The sequence below is a fragment of the Schistocerca serialis genome, chromosome 6 (genome assembly GCF_023864345.2).
Source record: "Schistocerca serialis cubense isolate TAMUIC-IGC-003099 chromosome 6, iqSchSeri2.2, whole genome shotgun sequence".
Classification (NCBI taxonomy): domain Eukaryota; kingdom Metazoa; phylum Arthropoda; class Insecta; order Orthoptera; family Acrididae; genus Schistocerca; species Schistocerca serialis.
In genome coordinates this window covers 287935094-287956587 of record NC_064643.1, presented here as the reverse complement: position 1 = coordinate 287956587, position 21494 = coordinate 287935094, and the positions used below count along the sequence as shown (strand labels likewise).

Here is a 21494-nt window from a genome sequence, read left to right as displayed (position 1 = left end):
TCTAATGACCTCGTTGAGGGGACATTAAACACTAATCTCCTCCTCCTCCTACTCCTCAATTGTTGTTAATCTATACATATACATAGCACTGCTGTATCAAAAGCAATATAAATGAGTTTGACACTAGAGGGACTATACACCCTTACAATACCAGAGCCAAACTGAACCTTGATATACCGAGACACACACTCACAAAGACTGCAAACTCACACAAAATAATATCCTTAAAAATTTTTTACTACACTTGCAATATCCACATGGACTGGTTACCCAAACACCCATTTTACAAGACAGCCAAACTACTTGAAATAAACATGCTTGACATTAGTACTTAAGGATATTTTTATGAGATATGGAATTAAATTGTAAAAACTTCAGTGCAAAAATTATTCTTCATAGTATATTTAATGCACAAACCTATTCCACTGAAAGTGGCCAATGGTGGATAAACTGAATAAACGCTCTTCCCTGTAGCACACCTGAAGTTACTTCTAGACCTGCCAATAACTCTCCACCCAAGATATTGTGAACTGCGAGTTGTGGTTATTTCATATCACAATATACATTTGCAATCCATTTGGTTTGCGTACAGGAGGCATGTCAAAAATTTATAATACAGTTACAATGATTTTTTACACAAATAAGTAATAGCACTAAAATAAGGAATAACACTATAAGGATATTTCTTGGAATATGTAACACATTGTATCCAGCTCAAATTTCCAGTGCCTCATATAGCTTTCTTTTAAGTGGACCTAAATTCATCTGTATTTACTTGTTGCCTTTTAATTTATTACACATTTTCATTCCCATGTATTGAGGTCTCTGGGCATAAAGTTTGAGGTGGTGGGTAGAGAGCATATTATTTTGTTTCTAGTATCATGTGAATGAACAAAGTGGTTTCCCTAAAATAATTCATGCCTGGTGTACAAAAAGATAATAATATTTGCATTGCAAATGCAAAGCTGCTCAGTTTGTTTGCTAGATATTCAATGTGTGCCTGCCAGCTCAAATTTTTATCTACATTTAAACCTAAGAATTTGACTGAGTCAACTTCTTCTCTATCCTGGTTGTTGTGAACAATTTTAATCTGCTCACATTCTGACAGTTTGGTTTTGAATTGCATCACGTGAGTCTTAAATATGTTTAGATTCAACCAAGTTTCTAAGGTACAGAGGGTACTGAATAATTTGCAACATTTAAAGAGATGCTAACCCTCTGCTTTCTGTTTGACATGTAAGATTTAAGTCCTTGTAGATCACTGCCACTAATGCCATACCTTTCAAGTTTGTAAATAAGCAATGCATGAATTACAGAATCAAATGCCTTTGTGAGGTCACAGAAAATTCCTGCCCATCTTATTTCTCTTGTCTAGTGATGTACTCATTGTTTCAACGAAACTGTTCGCTGTATCTATGGTGCTTTTCCCCTGCTGAAAACCAAACTCATTGTTTAGATTAATACAATATTTTGCAATGAAATTTTGGATTTGGGCAACAGCAAAGTTTTTCAAATATTTTGGATATGACTGGGAGAGTTGAGATAGGATGATAATTTTCCATGATTTCTCTTGATCCCTTCTTCTTGAAGAGTGGTTTGACTTCAGCATATTTCAGTAACTCGGGGAAACAGCCGTCTTCAAAACATTGACTTATTATTTGAGGTACTGGGTTTGCAATTTTATTGTCCACCACTTTAATAGCTTTGGTCGGTATTCCATCCCAACATGCAGATTTTATTTTTTAAAATCTTGTAAAGTTTTAAGAGTTTTCATTTAGGCCAAAGGGATTTACTCTGCTGTGATAATCTGTTACATCCACACCAGACTTTGCTACATTTATAAAGAATTCATAAAATTACTCTGATATTTGAGTTGGACTTACAATAGTAAGTAATAGCTACCCCAGGGTAGCGTCCTGAGACCTCTGCTGTTCCTGATCTATATAAATGACCTGGGTGACAATCTGAGCAGTTCTCTTAAGTTGCTCGCAGATGATGCTGTAATTTACCGTCTAGTAAGGTCATGCGAAGACCAGTATCAGTTGCAAAGCGATTTAGAAAAGATTGCTGTATGGTGTGGCAGGTGACAGTTGACACTAAATAACGGAAAGTGTGAGGTGATCCACATGAGTTCCAAAAGAAATCCGTTGGAATTCGATTACTCAATAAATAGTACAATTCTCAAGGCTGTCAATTCAACTAAGTACCTGGGTGTTAAAATTATGAACAACTTCAGTTGGAAAGACCACATAGATAATATTGTGGGGAAGGCGAGCCAAAGGTTGCGCTTCATTGGCAGGACACTCAGAAGTCCACTAAAGAGACAGCTTACACTACACTCGTTCATCCTCTGTTAGAATATTGCTGCACAGTGTGGGATCCTTACCAGGTAGGATTGACGGAGGACATCGAAAGGGTGCAAAAAAGGGCAGCTCGTTTTGTATTACCATGTAATAGGGGAGAGAGTGTGGCAGATACGATACGCGAGTTGGGATGGAAGTCATTAAAGCAAAGACGTTTTTCGTTGTGGCAAGATCTATTTACAAAATTTCAGTCACCAACTTTCTCTTCCGAATGCGAAAATATTTTGTTGAGCCCAACCTACATAGGTAGGACTGATCATCAAAATAAAATAAGAGAAATCAGAGCTCGAACAGAAAGGTTTAGGTGTTCGTTTTTCCTGCGCGCTGTTCGGGAGTGGAATGGTAGAGAGATAGTATGATTGTGGTTCGATGAACCCTCTGCCAAGCACTTAAATGTGAATTGCAGAGTAATCATGTAGATGTAGATGTAGTACTTCCTTTAATGTCGATTTTTGAAATTTCTTGGTTACAGGTTTTAATACTTAACTTAGATTTAATGACTCACCACACTGCCTTTGTCTTATTTTTATGGTTTAAAATTCGCCTGTTATTTGCCAATTGTTTTGCTGCCTTGATGGCTCTTTCAAATATGGATATATAGAGTCTGACATAAACAATGAAATCAATATCTTTATTACATTTTAATTCTCTGTGCAGTTACCTTTTCCTTACACTGGAAATTTTTATGCCCTGGGTATCCACATTAATTTATTCATCATTTTATTGCTGCAGAGTCTAGGTGAAAATGTTTCATTAAAGACACCTAGAAAGCTATTTTGGAATGTCTCCAAGTTTTCACCACTTGAGTTACAATGACCAAAAAGCCATTTTTTCTCTTTTAGCTTACTACTAAATATTAGCAAGTTTTCTTTGCTAAAGGTCCTTCTCACAAGGATCTCAATATGAAATGCTCCTGTCTGTCTAAGCAGCTTAATGAATAATGCACAATGACCTGAATTACCCACAGCTAGACAAAATTTGTACACATCTTCATACACGTACTTACTTAGAACGTAGCCAATACAGGTTACTAACTGGCCATTGTCTCTGGTATGTGATATCGATGTTAAAATCAGAAGCTATTACATTTTTCTTCTTCTTTTTCTCTACAAAGGTCTTCTAGCCTAATTTGAAGCTAAGATAAGAATAGCTCTGTTGTTGACCTCCCTGGGAGACTGTGTATTGAAATAATTATAACATTTGCTAGTGCATCCACTATTTCTACAAAACAATTTCTGGTCTCGTAATTCATTTCACTATGTAGAAGCATACATGAGCCTCCATGTGACTGGTTTCTTCTGCGAAAGGTACTTGCTAACCTGAAGTTCCTTATTTTGTTTAAAATTTTAATTGTGTCCTCAGTAAACCAGTGCTCATTTAAACAACCAACTCTAGTATTTGCACTTTCTGACAGAATGATTTCTATTTTGGAGATTTTATTGTTTGAAGCATCAGTGTTTAAACCATTTATATTCCAATGCATAACATATCTGCTTTGACTATTCCCAGAATGAGATTTTCACTCTGCACCGGAGTGTGCACTGATATGAAACTTCCAGGCAGTTTCGAGTCTCGGTCCAGCACACAGTTTTAATCTGCCAGGAAGTTTCATATCAGCACACACTCCGCTGCAGAGTGACAATCTCATTCTAGAAACATCCCTCAGGCTGTGGCTAAGCCATGTCTTCGCAATATCCTTTCTTTCAGGAGTTCTAGTTCTGCAAGGTTCGCAGGAAAGCTTCTGTAAAGTTTGGAAGGTAGGAGATGAGATACTGGCAGAAGTAAAGCTGTGAGGACGGAGCGTGAGTCGTGCTTGGGTAGCTTAGATGGTAGAGCACTTGACCGCGAAAGGCAAAGGTCCCAAGTTCGAGTCTCGGTCCGGCACACTTTGACTATTGCTTATAGGCTTTAGCACATTTCTTGCCAGATAATAGTTTGGTTTTGTCTTTCTTAATGCTACACAAGTTTTTTCACCCTCATTACTACTTATCAGTATCCCTAGTATTTTATGATCTGGCAAGTATCTATGAACATCTTACTGAATATTTTTGAGCCCAACCTATTCAGACATAGACCATCTTTGGCAAGACACGTTGCACTTAGAAATTTGTTGGGATCAATGAAAGTGAATCCTACTTTATTGCACTGCTTTTTAATATTGCCATTTATCCTCTGCACATAGCTGTCACTCACCAATCTCCTGTACATACTGCCACTGATTATTATTCTGGAATTTGTGTAGAGGCTTCTGGCCGTTCGAATAAGGTCCCTGGTATGGTTTGCAATTTCTTCTTCACTGTTGTTTCAAAGGGAATTTGTTCCCACATGGATAAAAACACCTTTTGGATTTATGTTACCCTTAACTGCTGCACTCTCACTTGAGTTTAAGACATTGTTCAGATGTTTATGCAATTGACGTGTCGCGATTCATGGTCAAACATAGATTTTGGAATTTTGAACAATTATGTTTTTCAACAGTGAGTAACCTCAAATAAAGAATTCACATTCTATGTCCTCGCCACCAAGAAATCATCAACCTAGTCACAAATTTCACTTAATACGCCATATGTTCATACTTTTGAGAATACGTGTATGTGTGGTGCTGAGTCAAATGCCTTTCAGAAGTAAAGAAACACAGCATCTACCAGACTGTCTTGATCCGTGGCTTTTAAGATATCATGTGAGAAAAGCAGGAGTTTGGTTTTACATGACTGATGTTTTCGGAATCCATACTGGCTGGCTTGAAGGGGGTCATTCTGACCAGGATACCACAGAATACGTTTGGATGTTACGGATATTGGATGGTAGTTTTGTGGATCACTTCTTCTGCCCTATTTGTAAAGATGTATGACCTGTGCGTTCTTCCATCCACTGGGCACAGTTTTTTGTTCCAGGCATCTTCAGTATATTATGGTTATAAGAGGGGCTCACTCAGCCACAAATTTGCTACAGAATCTGATAGCAGTTCCATCAGGCCCTGGAGCTCTGTTTAATTTCAACAATTTTACTGGTTCTGAGCAAATGTGTGATAGTGAATTGTGTAGTGACTCGCCAATCTTTCAAAGTGCCGCCGCGCAGTGACGTGCGTCCTCTGCATGTGGCACTGTCTGCCAGGCAAGCAACAGCAGCGCCACCTAAGCAGCCAGACAGACAGTGGCCGCTAGACTCGGACTCAGTTATGATTTGACTTTTAAAGTGTACACACATCTTACTCCGTTTACTTGATCTGTGACTTTCATGTATTGCGTCTTCCTTGAAATATATTTGTTCAACTTGAAGTTATAACAATTGGCAACGAGGATGGGTTTTTTCTTTTCCATCGTTGACCCACATGTTTCCATGGCTACTTTAGAGCAACTATTGCAAGGTCTCATAGAACAGCAAACGCTTCTCGCAAATGCGATTCGTGATTTTGTCGCAGCGTCAAATGCGGAGCGTCTCTCATCGTTGTCTCTACCTCCTTTTCCTCCTTACGACGAGACGGCGGAAGACTGGTCTGATTATGAAAAATGTCTTTGACAGCACTTCTTGGCATTTCATGTCGCGGACGAACAAACATGTAAGTCTCTGTTCCTTTCATGGATTGCACCTCAAATGTATCAGTTGTTGTCGCAATTGGCTCCTTTGAAAGATCCTGCGTCTTTGTCCTTTGCTGAAATGTGCTCACTTCTGTCCGTCTATTTTCAAAAGCAAACGCATGTGGTAGCCTCTCGTGTTGCCTTTTATCGTTGTCAAAAACAACCGAATCAATCCTATCGCGCTCAGGCTGCTGAACTTCACGGCCTCAGTAGAAAGTGTCAATTTGTTACTGAAGTTCACAAAGAATCCTATGCCGATTCCATGGTATGGGATGCTATTATCCGATCGGCGCCCGACAAAGAAGTTAGGCAACGTGCCTTTCAGTTGGCAAATCCGACTCTAGATGAAGTCCTAGCCATCGCTCAGTCTTTTGAAATTTCTCGCGCCGCTGGAGCGCAAATAGAGGCATGGGGCGACGTTGAGGAAATACAACCTCTGTGCGATGTTGACGAAGCGTGTGGCGTGTCCCCACCGGCTGACATGGCTGCAGCATGCTCCCAAGCACAGCCTCGGCCTAACCGTAAACAAACCTCTAAGAAACTGCAGCAAAACCCACGGCAACTTCCTTCATGTCCGTGGTGTTTTACGAAACATTCACGAGAAGATTGTCCACAACTTTGGGCCGTGTGTCACAAATGCAAAAAAAAAGGGTCATGTGTCATCCGTTTGCAAATCCGACCGCATACATGATGTTCATGAAGAAATGGAGAGCTGTATCAAATCAGTCTTCAGACAGAAGACCACAATAATAAAAACACAAGAAGCGGAAACATATTGTTTCATTCCTAGCATACATATCTTCATCTTACACCAAAAATGTAATTGTTATGCATACACCTTAATCCATGATGCTTTACAACATATTCCACATAAAGAAACACAGCAGTAAGTAATAAGGCTACCAGACCCATTTTTAAACCAAACAAGCATTTGCTATGGCACAAGCTACTGATCAGCAGCTGCAAGAGGATATGGTTGTTTCAGAAGTGAACCATATCCCACAGTTTCATGCATACAATTCCTAGCTAGACATTTGAGAACAAATAGGGTGGCGTGCATCATATCCACAACCAGCACCATGCAACAACCAAATAGTACAACTTTGTCCAATCCCATAGTATCAGCTAAAATACTATACCCTACCCCTCACCACACACTCTCCAACATCTAACTCTATGTTATGAAATTCCATCTAATTACTGATCATAAACATCTAAGTAGTTATTTTTGGGTTGTGCAGAACAATCCTTGGGTATGCAGCACAGTGCCTAAAGCTTCCTTCCATGCATACAACCATTAGATTCATAAGAAATAAATTTCAAAACATGCTATTTTCCCAGTTATTGATGGATCCTGACCATGACTTCAACAAAGATGGTACAATATACTTCTAACTAGATAAGGATATTAGTTAATTAATAGGGCTTTTCCAAAAATGGAACAATCACAGAATTCACAGAGTGTGATTCTCTGCTCACATGGTAAATTCCCAGTGACCCTGTAATATGAATTCTCTTGCACAAAACATGTCCTACAAATGGCAAAAGGGAACTGGTGATAAACATCAAAGCAGACTAACAGTGAATGGCCATTCTCCTATCCAGATGACTGCAGGTTTGCTGCCACTTTTGCATAAAGGGCACACAGAGATAACATGCACAAAAAACAGTAGCTCACTGACATGTGTACTGTCCAGAAAAATGGTAAACACTTGTCAAGTATGTGTGGAAAATCATGTACCACCACAATCAGTGTTTACTCAATGGCATGGAATCATGGAAATGACTCCACATTGTTGGAAAAAGTTCATTATTTCCACTTACAACAAGTTATGCAGAGATGAAGAAATGAAGAGTTGCATCAAATCAGCCTTCAGACAGAAGACCACAACAATCATTCCTAAAACAAATTTACCTAGTTTTGATGGATTATGAAACAATCACTATGTCACGAATTAGAATACAACAGCACAAGCTGCCGTAAAAGCCTTTCCATTTTTCCCCCACAGGAGAAAACAGTCCTCAAATCAAAGCAGTTCAAGAAATTCTGCTACCTAAAAAGAGTAGCTCACATCTCATCAGTCCCATTCAATCCACAAAGTTACAGAGAAGCTGAATACCTTGTTCAGACTTTCAAATCACAAATTCAGAGATTTTAACTGAAACATCACCTACTGAACTGACTTTCACTCTTTTCCTAAGAGTGTACAGGGTTATAACAACCAAAGGTAAGATTCATGTGAAAGTCACTAGCAATCCCCCCCCCAAAAAAAAATCACCCTGAAATCAACATCACACCCTACAGTTCAATTCTGCCATAGCAGTATACACCAGGGCCTTCAGGGCGCACCTTTGGTGGACATCAGCCACAGCAACGGCCACTCATGGTGGCCAATGCACTCAGTTTTGCATGCAATAGATATGACTTTCTTCCAGTCTGCATCACCTTATTGGGAGGGACTTGAGGCCTCTGTTAGGCTCACACCACTGCAACAGGTTCCACTGATTAGGTTTCCCACCATCATTGAAGACAATATAGAGCTACCACTGATGCCAAAAGGCCAGAAAACCAAGTCACCTCCAAATACATTGTCACCTCTGAAGGCTTGGCAAAACAGATGCTGCCACTAAGCCACACGTCAGTCCAGGTGGTAGCTTGGTAGAGTCTACATCTCAGAAGCATCTCAGTGCTTTGAGCCCTGTGCGTTAACTTCTCTCTCTCTCTCTCTCACTCTCTCTTTCTCCTCTTTTTTAAAGAAGGGAAGGGGGGATGTATATGACTGGATAGCAACAGAAGAGGCAGAGCAAAGAAAATGCTAATCCATCAACTAAAGATGGCACAGCCCTTCAATTGGACTTCATTAGTGGATGCTCATAATAATCTCATTATGCTTTCTATTTATGACTGTTTACAATACCAATCGATTCCCTACCAACACTGATGATTCCAGAGCACTCTTACTAGCACTTTGGAACTTTAACAGTTATTGCATTTGTGTCTTGTGCAGCAAATGGTGTGTGTTCCATAAATAACTGTTTGCACGGTTACAAAAGAGAAAGCCAGTAAATGTTATAACAAAATCAAATAATTTGGGAGATGGCTAAGGATGCTAGTGAAGTTAGCCAGAAGGAATAGGTTCTGCAGCATGAAGACAGATAAGTAATAACGAGAAACGTGTTGATGCTGCTGAAAGGGAAACAGAAGAAGAGGATTTTAAGATAAAAATATGTTAGAATCCGGGAGGATTATGCAAATGCAAAAGCAAATAGATTCTGTAACACTGTGGTAGAACCATCACTAATCAACTGAGGAGGAAATTTATTAGCAACCAATCACAGTGAATCAGTTGAAGTGGAAGACAATGTGTGTCTATGAAAACTCCTGAAGAAATGCATCTCAATCACTATACAGAACTCATAGATATTTATCATGTGCTACATTACTATGAAGTTGAAGTTATAAGATGGAATATGCATAAACAAAAAGTGCTAATAAGTTACAAACTGTATGAGCAATCATGTCTTGAACAAGATAAATAGCAGAAGCAAACTGAAATATAAGTTTCACTGCTGAATGAATATGAGAATGATATAACTGAATTTACGGAATCCTAAAACTTGGAGAATAGATATTTAAACTATTTGCTACCAGAAGGAAGTGCATCACCAGTTCTTATAAGAAAAACCCCTGAAAAAGAACAGTAAAATTTTCTACAACATGCTATGCACAAGCCTGGAACAGTAGTAAAACTAATGAATCCAGTGGGTCAAAGCATAAAGTAAGGACAGATCAGTGAAAAAGAGATCATGAAAATGAGGTATGCGCAAACTGCACGACACAGACTCATCAAGAAAATCTCAGTAGCAAAGAAGCACAAAGAGAAAGTAGTATAAAATGAAAGATGGGCACAATTACACACATAACTATGACAATAAACAATGAAACAATACTTTCATATGCTGTAAACATCACTGACATCCCAAAATCATATCAACGAAGCAAAGAACATGTTGTTGTTGTTGTTGTGGTCTTCAGTCCTGAGACTGGTTTGATGCAGCTCTCCATGCTACTCTATCCTGTGCAAGCTTTTTCATCTCCCAGTACCTACTGCAACCTACATCCTTCTGAATCTGCTTAGTGTATTCATCTCTTGATCTCCCTCTACGATTTTTACCCTCCACGCTGCCCTCCAATACTAAATTGGTGATCCCTTGATGCCTCAGAACACGTCCTACCAACCGATCCCTTCTTCTGGTCAAGTTGTGCCACAAACTTCTCTTCTCCCCAGTCCTATTCAATACTTCCTCATTAGTTATGTGATCTACCCATCTAATCTTCAGCATTCTTCTGTAGCACCACATTTTGAAAGCTTCTATTCTCTTCTTGTCCAAACTATTTATCGTCCATGTTTCACTTCCATACATGGCTACACTCCATACAAATACTTTCAGAAATGACTTCCTAACACTTAAATCTATACTCGATGTTAACAAATTCTTCTTCTTCAGAAACGCTTTCCTTGCCATTGCCAGTCTACATTTTATATCCTCTCTACTTCGACCATCATCAGTTATTTTGCTTCCCAAATAGCAAAACTCCTTTACTACTTTAAGTGTCTCATTTCCTAATCTAATTCCCTCAGCATCACCCGACTTAATTAGACTACATTCCATTATCCTTGTTTTGCTTTTGTTGATGTTCATCTTATTTCCTCCTTTCAAGACACTGTCCATTCCATTCAACTGCTCTTCCACGTCCTTTGCTGTCTCTGACAGAATTACCATGTCATCGGCGAACCTCAAAGTTTTTATTTCTTCTCCATGAATTTTAATACCTACTCCGAATTTTTCTTTTATTTCCTTTACTGCTTGCTCAATATACAGATTGAACAACATCAGGGAGAGGTTACAACCCTGTCTTACTCCCTTCCCAATCACTGCTTCCCTTTCATGTCCCTCGACTCTTATAACTGCCATCTGGTTTCTGTACAAATTGTAAATAGCCTTTCGCTCCCTGTATTTTACCCCTGTCACCTTTAGAATTTGAAAGAGAGTATTCCAGTCAACATTGTCAAAAGCTTTCTCTAAGTCTACAAATGCTAGAAACGTAGGTTTACCTTTCCTTAATCTTTCTTCTAAGATAAGTCGTAAGGTCAGTATTGCCTTACGTGTTCCAGTGTTTCTACAGAATCCAAACTGATCTTTCCCGAGGTTGGCTTCAACTAGTTTTTCCATTCGTCTGTAAAGAATTCGTGTTAGTATTTTGCAGCTGTGACTTATTAAACTGATAGTTCGGTAATTTTCACATCTGTCAACACCTGCTTTCTTTGGGATTGGAATTATTATATTCTTCTTGAAGTACATACAAATGCATAAAAGAAACACGGCGAGGAAAAAAAAAAGACAGGGGAGAAGAAGACTATGAGGAAGACAAGGGAAACAGAGTGAAGATGACTGTAATTAATGTACAAAGGTTGAAACTTAAATAGTGGCAATTATTTATTTACAACTTATACAAAACAGATACATGTTTCAAGTTTTACTGTCCTTCAGAGTAGTCACCAGCACTGTGTGTATAGCCTGTTGATAGAAATGTGGAAGTTGTAGGATGTCCTTAGCAGTGCTCGTCATGTTGATAATTTGAGTGGAGTGGTCTATTGCCCAACAAATCTCTCTAACAATTCTGAAGCAATAGCAATGAAGTGCTTCCTTCATCTTATGGATAAAACTGAAGTCACAAGGGGTTATTTCCAGGGAGTGTAGTGGATGGTACAGCACTTCCCAGACCCATCAATTGAACAAACCACTAACAACTTGTGCAAATATGCACCCGAGCATTGTCCAGCAAAATGATGAGCAGGTCCTGCAGAAAGTGTTACCACTTCTTTCTTAAAGCTGGTTGCAGGCTGTGTTCCAAAAATGAACTGCTTAGAGAGAGAAGCGGCAACACTTTCTGCAGGACCTGCCCAACATTTTGCAGGACAATGCTCAGGTGTATAATGGTGCAAGATGTAACTGATTTGCTCAGTCAATGAGGCTGGGAAGTGCTGTACCACCCAGCAGAGTCCTTGCACTTAAGCCCTTGTGACTTCAACTTCATTACTAAGATGAAGGAAGCACTTCATGGCATTCGCTTCAAAATTGTTACAGAGACTCATAGGCCAATAGACCACTCCACTCAAACTATCAATACAACTGGGACTGCTGAGGGTATCCTACAACTTCCACATCACTGGAAACGAGTTATACACAATGACAGTGACTACTTTGAAGGACAGTAAAACATTGAAACATGTGTCTATTTTGTACAAGTTGTAAACAAATAGTTGGCACTACTAAAGTTCCAACCCTCATGCATAGTAGATAACAAAAAACATTGTACAGATGTCTTCTGTTTGAAGACTGGTTTGAACACCACACTTCTGGGCATCATCCTGGTAGAGGTGGTATGCCACTATCTTCTTCCAACCTCTGAACAGACATATCCAGCAACTTGCAGGTGAACCTAAAGTTTAACACAGACTCCAAACCATGGTGCAACCCACCATTTTTCTCATCAACAAATGTTATCAGAGGTGCAAGAATTGATAAGTGGCAGATAAAACTCCTAGGACTGAACCAATATCAAAGCAAAGCTCTTTAAATACATATCTACATCTAGATCTACATCGATACTCTGCAATCCACTATATGGCATGTGACAGAAGGTACCCCGTACTACTACCAGTCATTTCCTTTCCTGTTCCACTCACAAATAGGATGAGGGAGAAATAACTAACTATATGCCCATGTTGGAGCCCTAATTTCTTGTGTCTTATATTTGTGCTCCTTACACATAATGTATGTTGGAGGCAACAGAACTGTTCTGCAGTCAGCTTCAAATGTTGGTTCACTAATTTTTTTTTTCTCAATAGAGTTCCTCAAAAAGAAAGTTACCTTCCCTCCAGGGATTCTCATTTGAATTCCCAAAGCATCTCTGTAATACTAGTGTGTTGTCTGAACCTAGTGGTAACAAACCTAGCAGCCCACCTCTGAATTACTTCGATGTGTTCCTTTAACAGAGCCCGGTATGGGTTCCAAACACTCAAGCAGTACTCAAGAATAGGTTGAACTGGCATTCTATATATGGTCTCCTTTACAGATGAACCACTCTTCCCTAGAATTCTCCCAATAATTGGAAGTCGACCATTTGACCTTCCTACTACAATCCTAACACTCTCGTTCCAATTCATATTGCTTTGCAATGTTATGCCCAGATATTTAAATGATGTGACTGTGTCAAGCAGGACACTACTAATGCTGTATCTGAACATTATGGATTTGTTTTTCCTACTCATCTGCACTAACTTACATTTTTACACATTTAGAGCTAGCTGCCATTCATCACATTAACTAGAAATTTTGTCTAAGTCATCTTGTATCCTCCTACAGTCACTCATCAATGACACTTTACCATACACTACAGCATCATCAGCAAACAAACACTGATTGCTGCCCACCCTGTCCACCAAACCATTTATAGAGAATTACAGCAGTCCTACCACCCTTCCCTGGGGCACTTCTCATGATACCCTTTCTCTGATGAACATTCGTCGCCGACGACACATATTGGGTTCTATAACTTAAGAAGTCTTTGTGTCACTCACACATCTTTCATCTTATTCCCTATGATTGTGCCTCCTTTAACAGCCTGCAATGGGGCACAGTATGAAACACTTTCTGGAAATTTAGAAGTGTGGAATCTGCCTGTTGCCTTTCATCCACAATCCGAAGCATAACATGTCAGGAAAGGGCAAGCTGAGTTTTCCATGAGTAATGCATTCTAAAACCATGCTGATTCGTGGATATAAGATTTTCAGTCTCCAGAATATTTACTGTATTTGAACTGACAACACATTCAAGAATTCTGTAGCAAACCAATGTTAGGGATACTGGTATGTAATTTTGCCTGTCTGTTCTTTCGCCCTTCTTATACACAGGAGTCACCTGTGCTATTTCCAGTTGCTTGGGACATTGCGTGTGCGAGAGATTCATGACAAATGTGAGCTAAGTACTCTTTGAAAAACTTAATTGGGGTTCCATCCAGACCTGGTGACTTATTTGTACTCAACTCCTTCAGTCGTTTCTCCTGTGCCAGGGATCCTTATTACTGTCATCCATATGGGAGTCTGTTCGATGGTCAAACAATGGTATGTTTGTACGATTCTCCTGTGTGAAAGATTTCTTGAACATGAAACTTAAGACTTTGGCTTTCGTTTTTCTACCTTCAAATGTTACAGCAGACTATTCAACAAGTGACTGGCTGGAAGCCTTAGACCAACTTAGCGATTTTACATAGAACCAGAGTTTCCTCTGGTTCTCTGTCAGATCTTTTGCTAAGGTATGACCATGGTAGTAGTTGTATGCTTCGTGCATAGATCTTTCCCCAGATGCATAAATCTCTGATAACCTTTGCCGGTCATCATTTGTAAGTTCTGTTTTGAACTGAGTGTGCAACAGCCTCTGCTTCCTCAGCAGTTTCTGAATCTCGTTATTGAATCATGGTGGATCTTTTTCACCCTCAATCCACTTACTAGGCACAGTACACAGTCAGCTACTTTACACTGAGTCAAAGCAGATAATAGTGACCGTATTTATGAATTTTAACTGTGTGTGACGATGCTAGACAATGTGTTTTCTTTTCTTAAGGGTTGGAATATCTTTCAGTGGACACTTTCCAATGACTAGGGAGTATTTCTTTACCATTTCCTTTGGTTGTATTGTGCAGAAATGTGCAAACCTGCAGCCTCCTCATGTAAGATAAATAATGAACAACTTAAGGTAACTGCACCACAGAAGTAAAAACTGGTGAAATATTTCTGAGATTACAACTCATAACAACAAAGACATCATATTTATCAAGAAAAGTTTACCAGTATACAGGACTCCTTTGTCAGAATTCTCTGCAAATTCTATGTCCAGCAGGGCCTCCACAAACAATTTGTCTCTGATTTCATAGTCTAAGTCTTTCAAAGCCTGTAACAAGAACCAGATAAAATTAACATTGAAACTGAAAATAAGAAACCAATGAATTTGCAGTGAGAACATAGCTAAAATATGATGATTTTTTTTTAAACTGTGGAAATTAAAAAAGCAGTTTGTACTAAAAGACCACCACTGTAAAACTTACATGATCTAAAAATGCTGATAAAAATTTGTTCAGATTTTGATAAGCTTGTAGAATTCTTTCAGTGTTTCCAATTGGCATTTTTGTCCGAAGACCAGCAGCAGCAGCAGATAACCGTTTGTTGGGTTGTATTACCTTTAAAAAACATTTAAAAATGCATATGAATAATCTGATAACACAAAAAATTGATGTTGCAGCTGACAGCTATTTATGCAAAGTGAAAATCAGGATTACTTTTTACTGAAACAAGTCTGGAATCTGGGATATGATTTTTTTTCATGTTGGTTTTTAGAATAAAATTCACAACATCCTGTCCAGTTTTAGGTTATTTTATTTATGTTCTCCAACTGTACCATTGTCAGCATTTTTCACAATCTGTTTCGCTTGGCATAATGTTACACATTACTTGCTTATTTCGTAACACTTTAAGTTTTGAGGGACAACTGCAGCCGCAAGTAGACATCTTGAATCATAACTCCTTGGCGGCTTTTGTAATTTAAAAACTTGTTTCATAGCAGCCGAGCGGTTATTATTCAAGATGTCTACTTCTGTCTGTCAATGTCCATCATACAAGATAGTGTGTAATAAATTGCTTAGAAAGGCAAAAAAGACATTTTGCAGGCTTTTGAATCTCAGCAAAGCACAAACTAAAATTAAGATGTAATCCGATGTGGCTTCTATGCTACAAAACAAAGTTTGAGATTTTATTGCAAATTGATGCGGCAAGAAAACCGAGAATGTTTTACATACAAAACCAGTTGTTAAATAAAGTATATACAAGTGCAGCAAAACATTTATAATTCAAGACGACTTTTAGCTTCATTTATTTCCTATCAGAAGCAACATGAAATCCAACAAATAATTGTACTTATTTACAGAAATCAACATCTACACTCACATTGATTAAGACAACTTTAACAGCTAAAACATTTTTGCAATTGTGTTCCACTACTGTCACTGACTAATCCTTTGCTGGCAGTAGTAAAACACATTGTAAAATAAAAGAAACAATTTATTAAATTTTACAATAAGTCACAAGCAATAAGAAATTTTCTACCAAAGCTTAATATTTTTATGATTCTCCCAGTGTTATTTCCTTGTTCGCCATGTCACATTGCAGTTGTTTAAAAAATGCAACATTCATTCGGTTTCTTCAAGCTGGGTGGATCTACAACTTTCATTTCCATTTAACTAAATTGTTTTTGGATCTCATCACTTCAGTTCTCAGTTTGTTAGGACAACACTGATGTCCTGGAGTTATTTCTACAGCAGTTTACGTCCAGTCATTCATGTTTCCCAGATTTTCTTTCCATTGGCCCACATGAGCATTCTCTGGTATTTGTACAAGCTCTTTGGTGTTCTTCACAAAGCTCATCCTTAATTTGAGTCATGAACTGCAGTACATATACCTGTGCAGGGAACGGTTACAGTTTTTTGGGGCAAAGATTTTCTTGATGGGTTTGAGACCATCAGTGATAATTCCGCAAGTGCTGTTTAGTGCAATATCAATCTTATTTGAATGGGAAGGAATATTCAGCTGCAGTGTAACGCAGCTCAAAAGATGAAGTGCACACGATCGTGGGGTTTGCTACCCATGAGGATTTGAACAGCTTACAAAGCAAGTTATAGTGCATCTGGAATTGCAGTATCAAAATATCACAATGATTATTGGAGGTGCTGCACTCAGCCTCGTGATGCCAATTGAGGAGCTACTCGACCGAATAGTAGCGGCTTCGGTCAAGAATACCATCATAACGACCGGGAGAGCGGTGTGCTGACCCCACGCCCCTCCTATCTGCATCCTCCTCTGAGGGTGACACAGCGGTCAGATGGTCCCAGTAGGCCACTCGTGGCCTGAAGACGGAGTGCTTTCTTGGAGGTGCAATACCAATCAAGTGTGGATTCATTTAAGGTCCTGCATAGCTTCCAGCTTCTTTATTTCGCAGGTGGACTGTATCAATTTGTGCCTTTGATTTATTGGAGGTGGTAGTGCCAGGGACCTTCAGTGGCATCCTTCTTCAAACCATAGCCATCCTCTCCCCCTCTTCTTCTTCTTCTTCTTCTTCTTCTTCTTCTTCTTCTAGTGCCATCACAGCTGCAGCACTTTCGCTTGACTGAAAAACAGAGTTCCCTGCTCATATGTAAAGTCCACATCAAGTTTCCAAGCCAAGATCTTCTTCTTCCTCATCCTTTTCTACCAGGTACCTTTCCCTGAAGAATGTTCTGCAGCCCTTTATATATGTTTCCATTTGTCACTGCATGTCCATTAGAGGATAACAGCTTCAGGATATGTTGGAACAAAGAGTAACCCTGTCAGTTTGTGTGACTTCAGGTGACAGCTGTGTACTGCAATACTGCCTAGAGAAATAGCACTGTTAGTATGAGGCTGGAGAGTTCAGCCAGCTGTAGTATTCTCAATGACAATAACATGATGAGCACAAGTAAAACTGAGCAGCCAGTTTCTCTGTCTGTATGGGAAAATCTTTTTCTATTTGTGTGATGTGGTGAAGTTGCAAAGTGTTTAGTATGTAACAAAGAAGTATGGAGTATTAAGGGATGTAATTTATAACATCATTGTCCTGTGTATCACACAAATGAATACGAAAAATATCAGGAAGAAGTACATGACACAGTAATGTGAGAATGAAAGGAATATGTGATGTGGAGGACTATCAAAATAGTGAAGTGTCTGTCACGCTGTGCTACAGAATAACTTTTCATGTAGTCAAGAAAGTAAGGCTGTTTACTGAAAGAAACTTTGCAAAAGAAGTGATTGTGATGGTCACTGAAGAAATTTGTCCATATTTGATAGAAGACTTTAAAAGAATAAGTTTGCCTCTAAAACTATCATGCAACATATTTAGGACATGCTTGCAGATGTCCCATAGGAACTAGGTGATACAACACAGAAGGCTGCACATTATTCCTTAGTTGTCAATGATAGTGATGACATATCAGATACTGTGTACTTATAAGGGGCAGTCAAATGAAAACCAAACTCCACCATAATACACAGTCCACTCGACAAGTGGCCCCAGTGTTGTTATGTTTCGATACTCTCACCACTGGGGTGGGGGAACAGCATAGTGCCACATCACAGGTGCAAGACATTGTTGGGTTATGACCTTGATAGCTGACAGGCTGGTCCAGTGTGTTCGTACAGCTGTTAACAAGGAGGCAAGCAAATAAGAGCACAGAGCTGTGGTCCATTTTATGGTAGCTGAGGGCACTGTAGTGCACAAAATTCATCGTTGCATGTCCACTGTGTACAGTGGACACTGCCTGTCCCTGACATGTGTGCACAAGTGGCTGAGGAGATTCCAGGAAGGGCATACATCACAGTGAGACAATCCGTGCTGAGGACATACCCATCAAGCCATTGCCCCTGATGTGATGGGGCAGTTTGAAGGCCTTATCCAGGGCGACCGATGAATCACAGAAGATGAAAGTGATGTTAAAGTCAGCATTAGTCGTGGCTCCAAGCATGCCATGCACTATCACAAAATTTGCACAGAGTAAGTGCCACATCACCTTACAGAGAGACAAAAGACGAACAAAATGGCATCAAGTCTGAGTCATCCACTGCAGTACTATGAGGAAGAGCATGCATTTCTGTCCCCTGGTGCCACAATTTTGATCCCAAGGCACATGGCAAAGCCAAAATTGCAAACATCACAAGTCTCCCCCCACCAAAGAAATCCAAAGCTGTAACCACATGATCCAGTAAGATCATGATGACCTCCTCCTTCGACTACAGCGGTCGTCTGCCCATTCAGTTCCTCTGGTGTGGAACCACAATTAACGCACAGCACTATGAAGACACTCTGCAGAAACAGCAACATGCCATAAAGTCAAAATGCCCAGAAATACTGTCAACAGACTCATACTGTCGCGAAATAACGCTGACCCTCACACTGCTAGTTGAATGAAGGCTATGTTTCAGCATTTTGGTTGGGAAACACTACAACATCCTCCCTACAGCCTGGATCTTTCACAGTGTGATTTTTACTTCTTTGGCGACCTGAAGAAAGACGTGCATGCACACTGGTTTGAGTCGGATGAGAAAGTGCAACAGTGGGTGCGGTTGTGGCTCCATCAGTGGCCAATTGCTTTCTATGAGACAGAAAATTATCATCTTGTCTCCCAGTAGGATAAATGTCATAATGCCTGTGGTGGTTACTTTTGAAGGGAACCATTCCATGATCTTGTTGTGGTGGGTGTTCAGTTTTCATGTGACAACCCCTCACAGCCATTTTCATTAGGGACATCACTGACAATCCGAACACCATAGAGGAATTATTGGATTTAGCTCCCCTTACGGGCACCACCACACAGCTGGACTTTACAAAGGTGCCGAAACAGCTCTGTTAAAAACACTGGCCAGAGTTGGAATATGCTTGTTTCTGTCCAACAGACAGGGCTCCATCTATGTTATTGTTAGTAATTTGGTCTGTCCTTGGTACTCCTGGCAATATCCTGTACAGCCACATCTCAAATGCCTCAACGCATTTGCCAAGTCATCTGTGCCAAAGTCTAGATCTCAGCTCCATAGAAATGGATGGAAACTATGTACCAATATAGAAATTTTAATTTTGTTTCAATTAAGATGTGATGGCTCTTGAATACATTAGTCATTTAACAAAATGCTGTGCTGGCTTCCTCAAAACAGTCTTTAATTTCTTGCAAGTTATGCCATTGGTTGTCAATGTTACTCCCCTGATATGGATTTTTGTTTACTTGACAAGAAATTTACCATTAGTATTGAGATGACAGTTTGCTATTTCTTGCTGATGACGATTAATTCTGCTTTATGCTGATTTCAAGGCCATAATGCTCACTAGTTTCATCAATCTGGGATACAGGTGTTGAAGACTATTTAAGCCATCAGCAAATATTGCATATCATCAATGTAGCAAATATTCTTCAGCTTTTCTCCATTCTAGAAAATTTTCCTCTTGATGATGAAATGAAATAGAAATTCTGACATCAGCTGCAATTAGGCAGTGAAATAAATTCAATAGTGACAAGTAAAAATTTGTACCAGATCGGGGTTTGAACCTAGATTTTCCACTTTACGCAAACAGTTACCTTAACCACTTCGCCTATCTGAGCATGCTTCCTGTCCAACCCATATTCCCAACTTGTATGCTACTTACATATTGCCCCCTATCCATGATTCTCACTGCTCGCAGACACACACTGATTCCCACAAGAGTTGAGAGTGTGCATCTACGTGAAAATGACCTCTAATGGCCGTCAAGGCATATATGTATTGTGTCTGTTATTTCAGATAAGTCCAGCACAAATTTTCACTTGTCACCAATGAATTCATTTCAATGCCCGAATGCAACCAATGTCAGAATTTCTGTTTCATTTCATCATGTATGTATACAGCTGTAGGATCAAGAATAGTGTCTTCTTTCAGAAATGTCCAAAAGAACAGACATCACATGAATCTAAATTCCTTCTTTGATATTTTCAAATATTGGTCCTCTAGATGAGTTCTCTCATCTGGACTGTGCAGGTACAAGTTCTGGTTCTATCAATAGCTCAAGATGAGTCAAGATTACACATTCAAAGGCTCTGTGGAGATTATATGGGAGTAATTGGCCTACAGGTCTTAAAATTGCCAAAGTCTCTTCTGGATTTTTAATAGTGCAATTTGACATTGCCTGATACAGTTGCTGAATAACGTAAAAACTTTGGACTTTGTCCTAAAAATTTTATCTGGCCCATATGTCATTTATTCCAGTGGTTTTGCCACATCTACAGCTGCTCACTGCTTCCTCAGTTCAGTATTTTTTCCTGCCATAAATGATTATGGGTACTTTTTAATGGTCTTTCCTTTTTCACTCTTTCTGTTCAGAGTAAGCTGGAGAGCAGTTTTGTCTGTGGTGATTTTTGAAATGTTCCTACTTTTTGGTTGGTCATTATTTAAGTTCTTGAGTAAATGCTAAGCTTTTTGACTGCCATATCAATGGCATCTTCATTGACTACACCTGGTGCATTCCTTACAGCTACACAACAGACGGCACTTTTAAATATCACACCAGCATGCCGCTGGGTGAGCTCACTCTTCCATTTCCCACTGACTCCGAGGGAGGGACGCCATGCATACATGCCAACAGAGGGCACAAAATTCACATGACCTCACTGTTTGTGACTCCAATTGGCCGACACATCTTTCTAAGCAGCCACACTCAAAGCTTCATCCAGAGACTCAATGAATCAACATACTTATCAACCTTAGTTCAGAAGAATGCAGTGGGGACAATACATAGACATAGCATGACACACTAAACTTTACTACATGTCAATGTTGTATCAGGACTCAAGACTTTTGTTTCTACAGAAGAATGCAGTGAGGACAATACGTTGACATAGCAT

General features: G+C 39.4%; 1 protein-coding gene across 2 annotated transcripts in view; it reads right to left on the bottom strand.

Moving 5' to 3' along the window:
• Window positions 1–21494, bottom strand: part of LOC126484217 (meckelin) — a 221669-nt gene that overhangs the window by 13737 nt on the left and 186438 nt on the right. For both annotated transcript variants that reach the window (XM_050107630.1, XM_050107631.1), the window contains exons 13-14: window positions 15111–15242; window positions 14854–14956 (exon numbers count right to left, since the gene is read on the bottom strand). In XM_050107630.1, the coding sequence (XP_049963587.1) occupies window positions 14854–14956; window positions 15111–15242 (235 nt within the window). The remainder of the gene's footprint in view (window positions 1–14853; window positions 14957–15110; window positions 15243–21494) is intronic.